General features: G+C 42.8%; 1 protein-coding gene across 3 annotated transcripts in view; it reads left to right on the top strand.

The window, feature by feature from the left end:
• The window catches only part of AMOTL1 (angiomotin like 1), a 233162-nt gene extending 224090 nt beyond the window's left edge, over positions 1-9072 (top strand). For all 3 annotated transcript variants that reach the window (XM_082244557.1, XM_082244556.1, XM_082244558.1), the window contains 3 exons: positions 200-438; positions 3235-3504; positions 8254-9072. In XM_082244557.1, coding sequence (XP_082100683.1) covers positions 200-438; positions 3235-3504; positions 8254-8363 — 619 coding nt within the window. In that variant the 3' untranslated portion in view covers positions 8364-9072. The remainder of the gene's footprint in view (positions 1-199; positions 439-3234; positions 3505-8253) is intronic.
• Positions 9073-16917: the final 7845 nt, after the last annotated feature.

The following is a 16917-nucleotide window of genomic DNA, read 5'->3' as shown; positions in this document are numbered from 1 at the left end:
CCCTTTGAGGGCAACCATAATGCTGATGCGGCCCACGATGAAATTGAGTTTGACACTCCTGCTTTAAGCCTTCACCAAAGAGCAGGGATTGCCCCTTTTATCCTTTACCTTTCCATCACCAGCATTGTGTTTATTGCTGAACTGCAGGTGTGATTTTTTCCTGGTAAACTAATGTACAATAAATGCTTTGTTCTGACAGGATCAAAAATCTTCATGCAAAGATCATTGAGCAAGATGCCATGATAAAAGTTCTACATCAGCGTTCCCGAAAAGATCAAGGGAAGAATGACAGTTCCAGTCTACGTCCTGCCCGCTCTGTGCCTTCCATTGCAGCCGTGGCAGCTGTCACCAGTGGTACCCATTCACGGCAGACGTCTCTGTCCAACAGTCAGGTTATAGAGGAGAAGAAGGAGGACAAGGCACGCAAAGGCAGTATAGGTGGGACTCTTTTGTGAACATATTCAGTTTCATCATCAGATCTTTGTCTGGGTTCCACTAATGCTGTCTACATACGTCTCAGTTTTTCATCCAATTGATTATTGGGTGATGAAAATTAGTGTTCACTACAATAGAATACCAGAGACAGGTTTGCCTGCAATAGCGTCGTCTGCTCCTGTGAAAACAATCGGATTGTGCTTGGATCGATTGCCTTTCTTTGAAAAATAATGTCACAAATAACTTCTTGTTAGTCAAAACCAATTAAAATGTAGCTGGGACAAACGATCTGTTTAAAAATCCTATTAACCTATGCAGCCGTTATCATCTTTGATCTGAAGTCCATCAAAAGAAATCAGAATAATGATGACAAATGACCAATATTTGCTAGATTCAATTAGGATATTAAAACTATTGGGTCATTAGATGGAGCAGAATGACATATGTATAGCCAGAATTAAGATAGCCATGCAGAAAAAAGATCCCTGCCCCACTAATAACAAAAAGATTGGGGAAAGATTGTAGGTATGTATTTGAGCAAATCTGTGCAAGCACACCTGAGCTGACCATTCTCAGACTTTTTCCATATGGCTTGGTTAACACCTACAGGTGCGACCAAGTGAGGGCGTGTTTTTGCATGGGTAGGGCAGCACATTAATTTCAATGGGCTGCCCTACTGCAAGAAATGAGGATAAGAAGTCCCTGACTCCTTTCCAAATATTCGCAGCACCAGACCGCATGCAGTTTGGCACACACAAAAACGCACATATTTGCAGATGCACAGGGGTGCCATTAACAATGGCACCACTACACATCTAAAGGGTAGCAGGTTGCTCTGTATGTCGAGAAAGCTCATGATTTTGTGCCCATTCTCGACATGTGTAGATCTAAACCTAGCCTACTTGTGCTCCCCCAAGATAAGGCCACTGCTGGGGATTTCTCCACAGTGTGTGCACAGACATGCATAGACAGCACAGTTGTGCTTATGCATTTCACTATCACCCTAGAAATTGCAGAACTGAAAGATATTCCTATAACTCAGAGGCATAACTAGAACATTCAGGGCCCTAGTGCAAGAAACCATTAAGGGCCCCCCAGACCCCTTGCCTGACCCCTTCCCTTCAAGCCTGGGGCTCTGCCCACTGATCCTGGGGCCCTTTACTCTCATTGCAGGGCCCTTTATTATGGTCCCGCAGCGGCCCCCTTCCTGCCATCTTGGGGCCTCCCCACGGGGGTGGAATGCCAAGGCCCAGTCGCAAGTGTGACCTTTGCGATCCTGGAAGTTCACCCACTAGTGTCAGTAGTTTTTATTTTTTTGGAACTTTAATTGTATTATTTTTTATCATTTTATTTTATGTTTTACAATGTCACTGACTATGACTCTGTCCATTCAGAAAAAAAAGAAGCTGGTAAATTACATATTTACTGATCCCTTCCTGGTTCTCTATTGTGACATCCCCTGCAGCAGCCGGCAGGAGGAAAAAGGAGGACAATGATTTCTCTACATGCTGCCCTCCCCCTGCCCTTCCTAACCAGGTGTACAGGGGAGCCACACAGGCCCCCTGGGGCATGGGGCCCGGGTGCAACTGCAACCCCCGCAACCCCTGTAGTTACGCCCCTGCTATAACTATATCAGCTGGTATTATAAAAAAAAAAATGACAGTTGGATTTCCATTAGTTTCTGTTACTGACACATGTAGGCTGTAGAAGAAAGACTGAGACTGCACGGTGGTTGAGGGTTTATTGATAGACCCCAAACATTTGAAGCCTGTTGTAAACCTGCAAGCAAACAGATATTGTGCTGGCAGATCCAAAGAAAAGCAGCTGGCAAAAACAATCGGAATAGTTTGCAAACAGATATACACACAAATCCTTGCGGCGCTAAAGAGTGGGTACAATAAATCACTATAAGTGAAGTAAAATAAATGAATAAAAAGGGGGGAGCAGAAAGAGTACTAAAAGTCCCAAAATAAGTCCAGAATGGTGAGGATATCTGCAAAAAATCTCAAATATGTCCAAAATAGTAACGAAATCTGATTGAAGAAAACACTCCAATCCAAAATGTGGGACACCCAGGTGCACCCCTACCCGTTACACAGAATAGGCTCTTATCAGAACACGTGGACCCTTTTTTTAAAGAGAAAAGCTGTATAAGTTAATGTGTCATCTGTAAGGGGAACGTTTCTCTCCATCATGGAGTTACAAACGATCACTGCAGTCTCCCAGCAACAACATAGAATGTTCAATCACACCATAAAAGAAAAAAAAATGGGGAGGACCCACATAGCGTACAACTGTACACCAATTTATTAAATACACAAGAAGCTAGCCACTCACAATATTAAAAATATGCATAGCGCTTAGATAAGAAATACCGGTCCTCGGATTAGATCCAATGGTATCATGGTTTAGACGTGCGTGGTGACGTCACGAGTGTAAGCTTAGCACAAAGGTAATGTTCATATGGGGAGGAGAAACAGGAGATTGTTTTTTTATGCAAGAGAAATCAGAGATATAGGAAGTTAATGGGTAGCTCACCCAGCTTGTATCCATCCATTATAAATATCTTTTTGTGGTATCCTGATTCTTTTTATGGAGAAAATAAGGTGCAGCCTTATTTTTTTGGAGTTCAACAAAACCACAAAGAAGCCTGTAGTTATCCTACCACCTGTTACCATTGGGCTCCAGATACAGTACAGCACTTTTTTCCAATCCTTAGCTGTAAGAATCCACCTAACCCCACTGATGATTTTTCTTATTAAGTTTTTCTTTGGGTTTTCCAACTTGCTCTCTTTCTAGGTCTGCTTCATGGAAAAGACAGCAATCGTGAAAGCCCCTCCCCTTCCTTAATGCTTCCGCCACCCTCTTTCTTGTTGCCCCCACTCACTGCATCTCCAACGGTCACTGCATCACATGCCAAAACCGGGAGCAAAGACAGCAGCACACAGACGGACAAGAGCTCCGATCTCTTCTGGCCCACCTCCTCCTCCTTACCCGGTAGAGGACGGATGACTACCACCCCTTCCAGTAGTCCCCTTCTACGTCACACCACCAATAAAGACAAGTCAGGTGAGGTCCTTTTCTAATTATTTATCCTTATTATGGATTTTTATTATTTATTTATTTTTAGCAATTGATCTTTTCATTTTTTAAGGGCATTTTTTTGTGATCCTAATCACAGTTAAAGTGTATGTAAACTCTAACAATATTCTTCACATTTACTCCTTCTCAGTCTGTTAAATATACCATTGTTTTGTTACATCTCTTCACATTGTTCAAATGGTACCTTTTATTCCTGCCACAAATTCATTGCTGTGCTGTGCATTTTGCAGCCTCACCCCAAGCAGTCATAGCTCACTGCTTAGGTCACCTGTGTGAACTACACCCCCATCCCCTATGTTATGGCGGGAGGGAGGTATTCTGTAGTCCTACCACTATTACTTCCTAGGGTGACAATGCTGATCCTCCATAGGCTTCTTCAGAGATACAGAAGAGTGAGCGAGTGTTGTCACTTTAGGACAGGAAGTGTGTTACTGGCAGGATCACTAGGTGAAAATAAAGAGCATTAAAAAAAGAAAGAAAACAAATGCGGCAAGCACATCTAAGGACTGTTATGGTGCAACATATTACATTTTTGTTCTTGGGTTTAGATACACTTTAAAAAATTTAAAGTCAGCAGCTACAAATACTGTAGCTGCTGACTTTTAAATATTAGAACCTACCTGTCCAGGGTTCCCGTGATGTTGGCACCTGAAGCCGATTTTCGTATCGGCTCTCGGGTGCTGCCGCCGCCATGCAGGGTAAGGGAACCCGGCAATGCGCTTTCTAATTGGCCCGGCGGCGGGGGAAGGAGGAGGGGGGCCAAACTTCCGAGGGACAGCACCGCAGCACTGTCTCCTGGAAGTGGGGAAGGGGACCTGTCAAAAATAGGTAACTGTTCCCCCCCTTAAAGGTGCCAAATGTTGCACCAGAGGGGGGAGGAAGCATATACAGTGCCTTGCGAAAGTATTCGGCCCCCTTGAACTTTTCGACCTTTTGCCACATTTCAGGCTTCAAACATAAAGATATAAAACTGTAATGTTTTGTGAAGAAACAACAACAAGTGGGACACAATCATGAAGTGGAACGAAATTTATTGGATATTTCAAACTTTTTTAACAAATAAAAAACTGAAAAATTGGGTGTGCAAAATTATTCAGCCCCCTTAAGTTAATACTTTGTAGCGCCACCTTTTGCTGCGATTACAGCTGTAAGTCGCTTGGGGTATGTCTCTATCAGTTTTGCACATTGAGAGACTGAAATTTTTGCCCATTCCTCCTTGCAAAACAGCTCGAGCTCAGTGAGGTTGGATGGAGAGCGTTTGTGAACAGCAGTTTTCAGTTCTTTCCACAGATTCTCGATTGAATTTAGGTCTGGACTTTGACTTGGCCATTCTAACAACTGGATATGTTTATTTGTGAACCATTCCATTGTAGATTTTGCTTTATGTTTTGGATCATTGTCTTGTTGGAAGACAAATCTCCATCCCAGTCTCAGGTCTTTTGCAGACTCCATCAGGTTTTCTTCCAGAATGGTCCTGTATTTGGCTCCATCCATCTTCCCATCAATTTTAACCATCTTCCCTGTCCCTGCTGAAGAAAAGCAGGCCCAAACCATGATGCTGCCACCACCATGTTTGACAGTGGGGATGGTGTGTTCAGGGTGATGAGCTGTGTTGCTTTTACGCCAAACATAACATTTTGCATTGTTGCCAAAAAGCTCGATTTTGGTTTCATCTGACCAGAGCACCTTCTTCCACATGTTTGGTGTGTCTCCCAGGTGGCTTTCTTCTTGCCACTGTTCCATAAAGGCCAGATTTGTGCAGTATACGACTGATTGTTGTCCTATGGACAGAGTCTCCCACCTCAGTTGTAGATCTCTGCAGTTCATCCAGAGTGATCATGGGCCTCTTGGCTGCATCTCTGATCAGTCTTCTCCTTGTATGAGCTGAAAGTTTAGAGGGATGGCCAGGTCTTCGTAGATTTGCAGTGGTCTGATACTCCTTCCATTTCAATATTATCGCTTGCACAGTGCTCCTTGGGATGTTTAAAGCTTGGGAAATCTCTTTGTATCCAAATCCGGCTTTAAACTTCTCCACAACAGTATCTCGGACCTGCCTGGTGTGTTCCTTGTTCTTCATGATGCTCTCTGCGCTTTAAACGGACCTCTGAGACTATCACAGTGCAGGTGCATTTATACGGAGACTTGACTACACACAGGTGGATTCTATTTATCATCATTAGTCATTTAGGTCAACATTGGATCATTCAGAGATCCTCACTGAACTTCTGGAGAGAGTTTGCTGCACTGAAAGTAAAGGGGCTGAATAATTTTGCACGCCAAATTTTTCAGTTTTTTATTTGTTAAAAAAGTTTACAATATCCAATAAATGTCATTCCACTTCATGATTGTGTCCCATTTGTTGTTGATTCTTCACACAAAATTACAGTTTTATATCTTTATGTTTGAAGCCTGAAATGTGGCAAAAATTTGAAAAGTTCAAGGGGGCCGAATACTTTTGCAAGGCACTGTAAGTGGAAGTTCCACTTTTGGGTGGAACTCTACTTTAAATAAAGATGTCCTTCCTGTTTTTTCTTATCTCCTTATCTTAAAATAGTACTTACTGTTAATACTCCATAGTTTCCTTTATACCCCAAGCATAACGCTGTATTTGTCATTGAAATGAATTCTTCCTTTTTATATTACATTTTATTTATTTCTGAATCATCCCTGTGTCACTGCATTCTCTCTCGGGCTCTCACTTGGGTACATGATATTTTTTGCTTTCATCATATAGCAACTACTGTTTAGTTTAGTGTTAGGTTGGGTTATGCACTACTGTCTAACTGGACTCAAAAAAGTGATTTACTATCTCATAGGGAATCTATAGAAATGTATATTTTGCAGTACCCTTCAAAAAAACTACCTTTTATCTTCAGTTACTCCTTAAAGAAGTAATTCTCCTGGGGATCACAGGAGTGCACTTTAGTGCTGCAGTCCTGTGTCACAAAGCCCGCTGTCAGCTCACATCACAGAGATGGTCCAGGCTCTGCAGGGATCCCGACAATAATGTGGGGATCTGCCCGGATACATGACAGGCAACTGGTTCAGGCTCTCAGCAGGCCACTGAAAGCCTGAGCCACTGCTCACACCCCCTACACAGCCCGACACTCCATTGAGTTCTAAAGAGTAATACCAGAGAGCCAGTGACTGACAGTCACTGGTTCTCTGCTCACTGAAGACCAAGAACTGAGGGACCGGCGGTCTTTGATCACTCAGTTCTCGGTGTAGAGCCGGCGATGGACAGCTGCAGCATCAGATCGAAGTTGCAGCCATCTACGTGAGTATGCATGTTTGTTTTTTGTGAACCCGCACTTCTTTTTTTTCTTTTTATATATAGATGTGCACTTCCCATTGGTGTGCGCAGCCTTTTGCATTAGGGTGTGCACCCAGAGCACAAACACGTGTATATCAGCAGAGCAGTGGATGGTGTCAGTAGAGCAGAGATTGATGTCAGTAGGACAGTGGATGTTGTCAGTAGTTTTTATTTTTATTGTTTTTTTAATAGTTTTTTACAATTTTATTTATTTTTATTTTATTTGTTTTTTTACAAGTTTTTTTTTTTTTATACAAGTTTTTTAGGAGCCCTGTTGGGGGGCTTTGGTAAAATATCAAGGGTCTAAACAGAGAGAAAGGGACTGAGGACAAAGCTTCCCTAGTCCTTTTCTCTGAAGCCTCAGCTGCACTGCACATGGGAAGTGCTCTTTGCTGAGTGGCTTCTTTGTTCATTCACAGACTGAAAGCATAGTTTACTATGCATCAGTTAAGAATGAACATAGGAGCGATCGGTACAGATCACGCACTATGTTCATTCAGTCATCCATCCTGAAATATCCCCCGCAGCAGCCAGTGGGAGAGGAGAGGAGGGAAGCCGGCAGCACTTCAGGGGAGAAATAGGGGGACGCCAGGAAGCAGGGGGAATCAGCACCGCACAGGGGGATTAGGGTGTGCCCAGGCACACCCTGTGCGCACGCCTATGGCACTTCCTGTGTTTAGGTGCTCATGATCTGCAGCTTCAAAGCTGTATAATTGCAGTGTAAGTTAATTGTAGGCATTGCAACCTCTGTCTTCTAGTCTCACAAGATATAAGGTAAGAGTTTGCGATGTCACTTCTATTCTGTTCCCTGTTCTCCTTGCTGGACAGAAATCTGTACCTGAAGACCTGCGGTATAACAGTCTCCTTGCATATGTTTTATTCATTCCGTGGATCTGTGTTTCCTACACTTCACACTTTTGAATATATTCCTACCAGTCATTCGGGACGGGGGGGGCAGCTGTAATATCAGGAAGCAAAGCCCTCCCTTATATTACTACCTCTACCAAGATGGCTGCCTCCACACAGAGACACAGTGCAGAACAAGGCAAGGAAAGTCAGTAATGGGGAAAATATCAGAAAACTGGAGAGCATGCGCTGTGAGGTCATAGTCCTAGTTGTTAGTGCACACGTAGGAGTAGCCATGCTGGATCTCCAGGTATACCCCACAAGGTAGCATAGCCACTCCATAGGAGGAACTATAGTGTGCAAAATTTTTAAGTGGATTTTCTGCAGCTTGGACAACCTGGAAAGAAAACAACCGAGCATGTCTAAGCAAGTAAATGAGGCTGACAAAATATAAAGAATGTTTTTAAAGGGTTAAATAACACTTTAGGGATGACTTGTCCTCCAAGCGGCTTAATCCGCATACTGTTTCTCATTAGTACAATCTGCTTTCTTTACAGATCATTCCCCTATTCTCGGAAAGACTCTGGAAGCCAAAATTAGAGCAAGCAGCATGGCACACAAAGCAGACTTTTCAGAACCAGATAACGCCATGGAAGTGCTTATTTAATAGATGGGCTCTGACAATCTTTCTGCAGTGGCTCCTGGGCCACTTGGGACTGAAGCACACAAGAATAAAGATGATGCTGAATACTAATGGGCATGAGTACCGAGAGAAGAAGGTATTTGATGTCACCAGCTTATCAGCTTGGAACCATCATTCAGCAAAAGTGTGAGGCCAGCTTTGGAGGTGTACGATGAAGAATTGCTGTATGGTAGCCATTAAGCACAGGATGACATACGTCCAATTGTACATATCTGGGTTGCATGAAACCATCCTGCATTTGAGCAATCACAAGTCCCAGCATGCCGTGCAAGACAGACTGTATGAATAATCTGCATGGCTTTTTAGATTTCATCGCATGAGAAAACATTTCAAATCTGCCATTAATGACCATGATCTGTTGAGTCTTAACATTTTCAGCAACAAAGAAACATTAGGTGTTAAAAAGAAACTCCAATGTGTTTTCTTGTACATAGCACTCAGCTTCCCTCTACTGCTTGGCCAGTCTGGTGACTTTAGGCCCTGTGCTGTGTTTTTCTGGGTGCGATGTGCTGCAGGGCCCCCTGGCTTTACTGTCAGGCCCACAGCAGGCAGAGGCATCCATTACGGCAGTGGTACTTAAATACTCTGGAGTGAGATTCATTTCTCAGAGTTAGCTGCAAAAATTGGAAGGTTTCGCCAAAATTTTGCATTTCTGCAGAATACATTGAAGTCAATGGGGCAAGGGAAGTTTGGTTTTTGGTGGTTTTTAAGAGTGCTTTCAATGACTCCCAAGGGTTCAAAGAAGCTACTTGCAAGTATTCTGGACCTTTTCTTGTGTCAAAAAAGACAGCTAAAAAAGCAATAAAAAAATGAAAATGGCAGTAAAAAATTACAATCATAACAAAAAAAAAAAGCAGAAAAGCACAAATTCAAAGATTAATGAATGAAATAATAAATGAAATGATCATAAATATATTTTATAAAAACCTACATCCCTAAATAAATAAGAAAAAGATAATTTTATCTGTACAGCTTGCAGGCTTTATGCAGTGCTGAGCCGTCAGATGAAACAAGTAATGCTATGTATTCATAGCTCAAACTGTCAGCTTTGTCATAGGTCAGTTCAGAACCTTAAAGTTCCTTTTCAGATAAAATAATTTCGTTTTACTTATCTCAAACTGAGGAGAGTAGATTTTAGCACAATTGTCATTGTTCCTGGATAGCAGTATTGGGTCACTGGCTGATTTTTTGGGGGGGCTGATGGAAATTTTTTAAGTCCTGTAAAGCAAAACTTCAAGGCACTATGTCACTTTTTCTTTTTATATTTTTTTAGTTAGTAAAAATATTGCTAATGTCTAAAAATGTTATAGTGTTTACCTTTGTATTTCTGTTGTTTAGCAGAATCTTTGGCCCTTTTTTTAAACTAAGAACCTGAAAGTAAGATTTTCTCTTACTAGCAAAGGATGGAACAGAGGAAAGAAGACAAAATGGCATTGTATGCTATCATATGGGTAGATCTATAAAGTAAATACATACGTTGATATATTATGCAGGTATAACGTGACCATGGCCATGAAGGTATAACATTTTTAAATCTTTCATTTGCAATAATAGCATTTCTTTTAATTTTTTTCCCTTTTAAAGGAAAGTTGGAAGCATGTTTGACCAAGGGAAGTCACCCATCTTGGCATCTACCAGTCAGCTATTAGAAGGCTTTTGTGAGAGCATCTCCAAGATTGTCTAAAAGCTTAGAGATCCTCAGCTTTTTCCATGAGATTCTTAGGCCAAAGCTGCCATGAAAAAAATAACCCAAGGGATCCATGTCTTATGGCTTGGAACTCCTTCAACAAGTCTGATAGTCCGATCCTCTACCAGTCAGCAGTTCTCTTACTTTTGTCAAGGTTAGAAAACCCTTTTAAGGAGTAATTTAATTCAGAAAATAAAATCAGTCAGTGAATGGCCCATGCACTGCCACTCCGCATAATCTATCTTTATAGTTTTAAGATTATCTTGTAATTAAATTTGGCAGATTTTTCTGTGTAAGACTGGAGTCTTTTGACTTATGTGCAGCTTACTCTGAGATGTACCGAGGGCCACTACTTGGAACCACTGAACTGTAGCAGAAGGTTTAGGGCCTTTCAGAAAGTCATGATGACAGCAACCATAGGGATCATTGGTGGACGCACCATTTGGGCAGACTGTGTATCTGCACAAGAGCCCTCTGAAATCTGGAAACAATAAGATATTGAAGATTGGTCACTCTATGTTAAATATATATAGGTGGTTTTATATATATATATATATATATATATATATATATATATATATATTGTGAGGGGTTAGCTCGGTAGCGAGAGAGGGTGACCCCTTGGGGGGGGGGGGTTCGTTACACAGGGAGATAGCCGAGAAGTAGTTGATTAGTAGTCTATGGTTTATTCTTGCAATTTTCTTCACACAAGTGCAAGCATCAAAAACAGCATAATACAAAACAAACATAAAATAAAATAAACCCTGGCCACTGTGGGCGTCTACCTTCACACGCAGGAACCTACCTAGGGAGTCTGTCCCAACCTACTGCTGGGCAGACACTGCTGGTCATACAGCAGACAATCAATAGTCCATTTGTTTTCTTTTCACACAGAAAAAGTCCATGACCTCACCTTGAGAAGTCTTCAGCTGACTGCTCTCCTCAGCGCACATCGCTTCAGGAGGCAGCAATCAGTAATCATCCTCTGGATAACTTATAGAGGCCTTAATTGCCTCATCCTTAACAGCTGAAGTCTTTTCAACGTCCTTACACCTTTCTGGCTACCTCTGCAGCCGACACCCTATAGTAATTGGTGAATTTTCTAAACCAGGTGGAAATGTATCTCCTGTCTGTGACAACACCCACAGATTTACCTGACTTCCTGTCACAATATATATATATAGGTGGTTATACAATGACTTCTTCATGTAGACAGGTAAAAAGCTGAACATAAAGCAATCTGTAATGCTGCAATAACTGTCGTTATTACATAGGTTTAGTTATCCGCTACATTCTAAAATATGTTTTTCTGGTAAGTGACAAGGTCCCTTTTAACATTTTTGGTAACCTGTATATATTTTTTCATGATGTTATGTATACAGAACAATCTCTCCTAGGATATACCTTATCATTTATTCTGATTTTGGGTGCATGATGGAGAATTGAATCACTATCAGCTTCTGATAACACTCAGGCACTGTCAAGGCAATATATGCGGACAACCTCAGCCAGCTTACAATTCATAGGTTATGGAAAATGTGGCAGAAGTGGTGGGGGGGTCTTCACGACAGAGAATGGGTAAAGGAAAATTCAGTTGCCGGGAAAAAATAGTGGATAATTCAGCCCACTGAAGACCACATGTGCTGAAGTTACCCTTTAAATGTTAACTGAAAAAACATGCACTAATGGAAGGAGGATCAGACCAAAGAATAAAAGTGCTCAAATTAATTTATTATTTTATACAAAAAAAAAGAAAAAAAAGCATTTCAGGTGTTTAAAAAAAAAAAAAAACCTACCTGTTCTTCATGGCTTCAGTTAGGCCTCTTTCACACGGGCGTTCCGTATGTCCGTATATCACCCCATCCGTTTGCGGGTGATATACAGACATAATGCATGTCAATGGGATTGCGGATGTCAGCGGATGACCATCCGCTGACATCCGATTTGCGTCCTTTCAGCGCTGTTACGTTTTTTGGAACGGAACAGTACCCTATTTTTCTTCCGTTTAAAAAACGGAAAGGACGCAAAATCGGATGTCAGCGGTGTCATCCACTGACATCCGCAATACCATACACATACATTATGTCCGTATATCATCCGCAAACGGATAGGATGACATGCAGACATACGGACCGGATGACACAAGTGTCCGTAAAAAAAAAAAAAAAAGTGCCAGAGCGGATCGCAAAACGGTCCGCTCAGTGTGAAAGAGGCCTTAAAGTAAGAACCTTAAATTAACTCAAAATTGTGCTCTCCTGTGTGAATCTATGTAGGGAAGGTAATTTCTGGATCAGGTGAGTTACAGTGGCTGTAAAGCCAATATACGCTATATGGATCTCCCAGTAAATGTAAGTGTGCAACCTTAAAAAATCCATCGGTGTGATTACAAAAAAAAGTTTCTTGCATCTTTTTTGCATCCTGAAAGAGCTTGTCAGATGATAGCTTTCTTAGCTCAGTGCATCACGAACCTGCAGGTGTGTTCACATCGGTAGGCATGTGCGTCACTTCCGGAAGCGGCGTTTCAACGTTTCCAAGGTAAACAAACACAAGCACATACCCGGTTGCATATGTCACTTCCGCAAATGACGTACATTGCCATAGATGTGGCTGGGAAAGCCGCTGTCAAATAAGGAAGGATGGATGAGCGGGGGGCGTGGCTATACACTGACCCCAAAAGATACAAGCACTTGCACAGCCTGCCTATATCTAAGAATGGGATGACATGAGATGCAAACTGACCACGCTAACATGAATTGGCATCCATGCTGTCATGGTCAGTTTTTAACCAGGAAGTGGGAAACATGCAGGATCAACCAGGTAATATAGAAAGAGTACAAGCACAAATAACCTATTTATGTAACAATCGCAAAGAAAATCCTTAAAGAGACAGGTGTATTACATTTTATTTTAAAGTTTACGAACACTTTAAAACCCCGTACACACAGGCTGAATGCCATTACAGTAGAACAACGTTTGGCTCCTGTGAAATCTTTATTGCTTATACTGATACTGCTGGCCAGTAACTCTCCTGATCCAGCAATTAGCTTCCCTACGTAGATTCACACAGGAAACTTCTAATTTGTGTCCATTCGGGGTCCTTACCTAAACTAAAGCCCTGATGAAGGGGGAGTTTTTTTCCGACCCATGAAACGCGTTGGCTGCTTTTTAGGATAAATCATAGGTTTGCACAGCCTATTCCATTAGGGTGTGCACCCCAAAGCTCAAACACATATGTGCGTGTGTGCATGTATATTTATACTGACAGTGTCAGTATGGAAGAGATTGGTGTCAGTAGCTTTTATTTTTTATTATTTTTGACAATTTTATGTATTTTATTATTTTTTGTACAATTTTTTAGGAGCCTTGTTAGGTGGCTTTGGTGAAATATCAGGGGTCTAAACAGGGGACATCTGCGCCACACAGGGTGATTAGGGTGTGCCCAGGCACACCTGGCACACCCTGTGCACACGCCTATGGGATAAATGAATACATGAATGTGGACTCTTTTATCATCTGGTTTGGCACTGCTTCCATTAGTGCATGTTTTTGTTCCTGGTAACCTGCTGGGGTCCTGAACAAGTGAGCTCTCCAAATGTTTTTGTCCTCTGACTATTTTGAATGAACTCCCATCAAAGTCATCGGAGTTTAAGGCCCCGTTCACACTGGGGGCGACCTGGGGGCGACGCTACTTTGCCGGGCGCCCTCATAGGTCGCGGCGCGCTGCTCGCCCCGCGACCTCGGAGCGGCCGGCACGGACTTCATAACATTGAAGTCTATGCAGGTCGCTCCGGGTCGCCCCAAAGAAGCTCCGGACCCTTTTTCTAAGTCGGAGCGACTTGTGTCGCTCCTATTAGAACGGGTCCACAGCTTCTCTATGGAAGGCGACCTACGGCGACCTGTCAGGCGACCAGGTCGCCTGACAGGTCGCCCCAGTGTGAACGGGGGCTTAATGTTACTCGACACATGTAAATATTTGTCTCCAGTTCACTTGAAGTGCTGAAACTTGTAACAATCTGTTCTCAATGCTGCAAAGTATACAGGCTATAAGGAATGATGCTTGCTGCGTTCTTCATTAATGGTCATTGCATGAAGCACAATCCACACACTGGAAGACACAAAGGTTTTTTTTTTGTGAGGTCAAACTTTATTTCAAAGCTTCTCTCTTTTGTATTGCAATGTGTCGGTGCGAATATTTCTTTTTTGTCACTTGCAATAGTTTTGTAGCTGCGGGGATATATTGTAGTGCTTGCCGCCCTGGGGTGAACAGTGGCCCCCTTCAATTTAAAGCTGATGTTGTGTCCGTGGCTTTGAGCTTCGCTTATTACTCTGCGCGCACCCCCTGTCTTCCTTTAATGTCTTTGAAATCTATTTTTATATTGAAGGCTTTTTTTGTTAAAAAAAATATAAAAATAAAAAGGAATAAATACTTTTGTAACAAAATGTTGGTTGGCCTTTTAATAACAGTGGACCTGTGATCAACCTGAAAGCGGGAACAGGAAAACGTGATTTCTCTAACTACTACTACTGTTTTCTTAAAAGTAAACCTGTGCTTTGCCATTAACTCCATTCCTCGCACTATAATGTTCAGGGCCAGCAACCAAGAAAATGGTACTTGTAGGTATGGAGAAGCATGTGACTCATGCCATGTGACAGCGCTGGGCCAATCATCTATGTCATATGGGAGGTTTATAGCCTTGTACAAGCAATGACCCCAGTGACTCCTAGCTTCTTGCACAGGCATTTCTTTTGCTCTTGACAGCAGAATGAAGTGGTGGGGGGATTAAAAGGAAGGTATAAGGTAAGTTTACCTTTTCACGAAAAATGAAAAGGTGAACTAACTCCAAATATCCTGATCACCCCTCTGGTCTCTGCTTCACCTGATTGGCTGTGATGCCTCATGCTTGCTGATGTAATGGCCTGTACAATACAGCACAACAAAGAGCCCCAGGGTGAATATCCATCATAATGCTCACCATGGTAAGTGCTCACTGGCCAGCGCAGCCAGATAACTAATTATGATTAATGAAAGTGCAAATTCTTCCCTTCCATTCCGTTCCTTTCCCTTCTCTTTGTCACTCTGGGGCTGTGTATTACGGTGTACGCATGGTCGCTATGTGCAGCAGGTTCCCAAAGGGTAGTCAAGATATTTGGAGATATTTTTTCATGAAAAGATGAACATACACTTTAAGGGGGGGTTGGGGCATTAAAGTAAACCTGTTGCTTTGCCCTGCATGAGCCAAAGTACACATTAATTCAGGAGTCACTCTAAGGGTTCACATACTTTTTTTATGATTTTTTAAAACATTTAAACAATGAGATATGGTACACGCAGTAAGATTATGTTGTAGTTATAATTGCAAAGTTTCAATACATGCCACTAAAACTGGCCCTACATGGTTCCATTTTTTTTTTGTTCAGCCAGCAGGCTGAACGAAAAAAACTGAGCTGATTCCCATCAACACTTTAAGGTGGGTGGTGAATTCTCCCTGTTGCACTGTTGTATTCTGACAGCAGGGAGACTCCCCCACAGCCAGAATACACAGATCAGGGCTGCAGCCACTGATCGAGTGGCTTTTATTCAACACTGCAAGTCGGTAGATCAACTTCTGTTCAACTGCAATGGCCACACCTAAATCAAAATTCCTCCGGTCCCTGTTGAACCGGCTAAATTTAAATCCATCTGTGGCCACCTTCAAGTTAAAGAGAAAGTAAGCTTCAATCTTTAAGTTTTACCTATAGGTAAGCCCAGCCCTCAAATTTTCCACTCGCCTGCTCGCATTTTGCGAGTGGAAAATTATTTAGGGCGAGTGTGGGGCTGCTCCTGGAGCCGCTCAGGGGAAGAGAGAGGAGAGGAAGAGCAAAGCCGGCCAGCCGACGGACTGAATAATCACAGAGCACGGATCATCCCACTGTAACAGCTTTATTTTGAATTGCGGGGCGCTCGCCGACACACACAGTCCCGCCTCCTAGCCCGGCTTCTTTGATAGACAGAACACCTGGCCAACCAGGATGTGTGATGTCTATCAAATGACCCGGGCAAGGAGGCGGGACTGTGTGTGTCAGCGAGCACCCGGCAATTAAAATTAAAGCTGTTACAGCGGGGTGATCCGCGCTCTGTGATTATCCAGCCAGCTTTCCTCTTCCTCTCTTCCCCTGAACTGGTCAGTACATTGACAGGCACCGGTAAAGCTGCATTGATGGGCACAAGTAAAGCTGCATTAACAGGCTCAGGTAAAGCTGCATTAACAGGCTCAGGTAAAGCTGCATTGATGGCCACAGGTGAAGCTGCATTAACAGGCTCAGGTAAAGCTGCATTGTCGGGCACAGATAAAGCTGCATTGATGGGCACAGGTGAAGCTGCGTTAAGAGGCTCAGGTAAAGCTGCATTGTCGGGCACAGATAAAGCTGCATTGATGGGCACAGGTGAAGCTGCATTAACAGGCTCAGGTAAAGCTGCATTGATGGGCACAGGTAAAACTGCATTGACGGGCTCAGGTAAAGCTGCATTGATGGGCTCAGGTAAAGCTGCATTGAAGGGCACAGGTGAAGCTACATTGACAAGCTCAGGTAAAGCTGCATTGACGGGCCCAGGTAAAGCAGCATTGATGGGCTAGGGTGAAGCTGCATTGACAGGCATGGGTGAAACTGCATTGAGGGGTACGGGTGAGGTTGCATTGACATGCACGGGTGAGGCTGCATTGATGGGCAAGGTGAGGCTGCATTGATGGGCACGAGTGAGGCTGCATTGTTAGGGTGTAAAAATGCCTGATGCTGCTAAAGGCTGCATAAAGCGTTAGGCCACGTCAGACATTTTTAAGCTGTAGTAGTTGG

The sequence above is a fragment of the Pelophylax lessonae genome, assembly GCF_965119305.1.
Source record: "Pelophylax lessonae genome assembly, chromosome: 2".
NCBI classification, from domain to species: Eukaryota; Metazoa; Chordata; class Amphibia; order Anura; family Ranidae; genus Pelophylax; species Pelophylax lessonae.
Note: the sequence above shows the minus strand (reverse complement) of the source record. Positions and strands in the feature narration are given on the sequence as shown.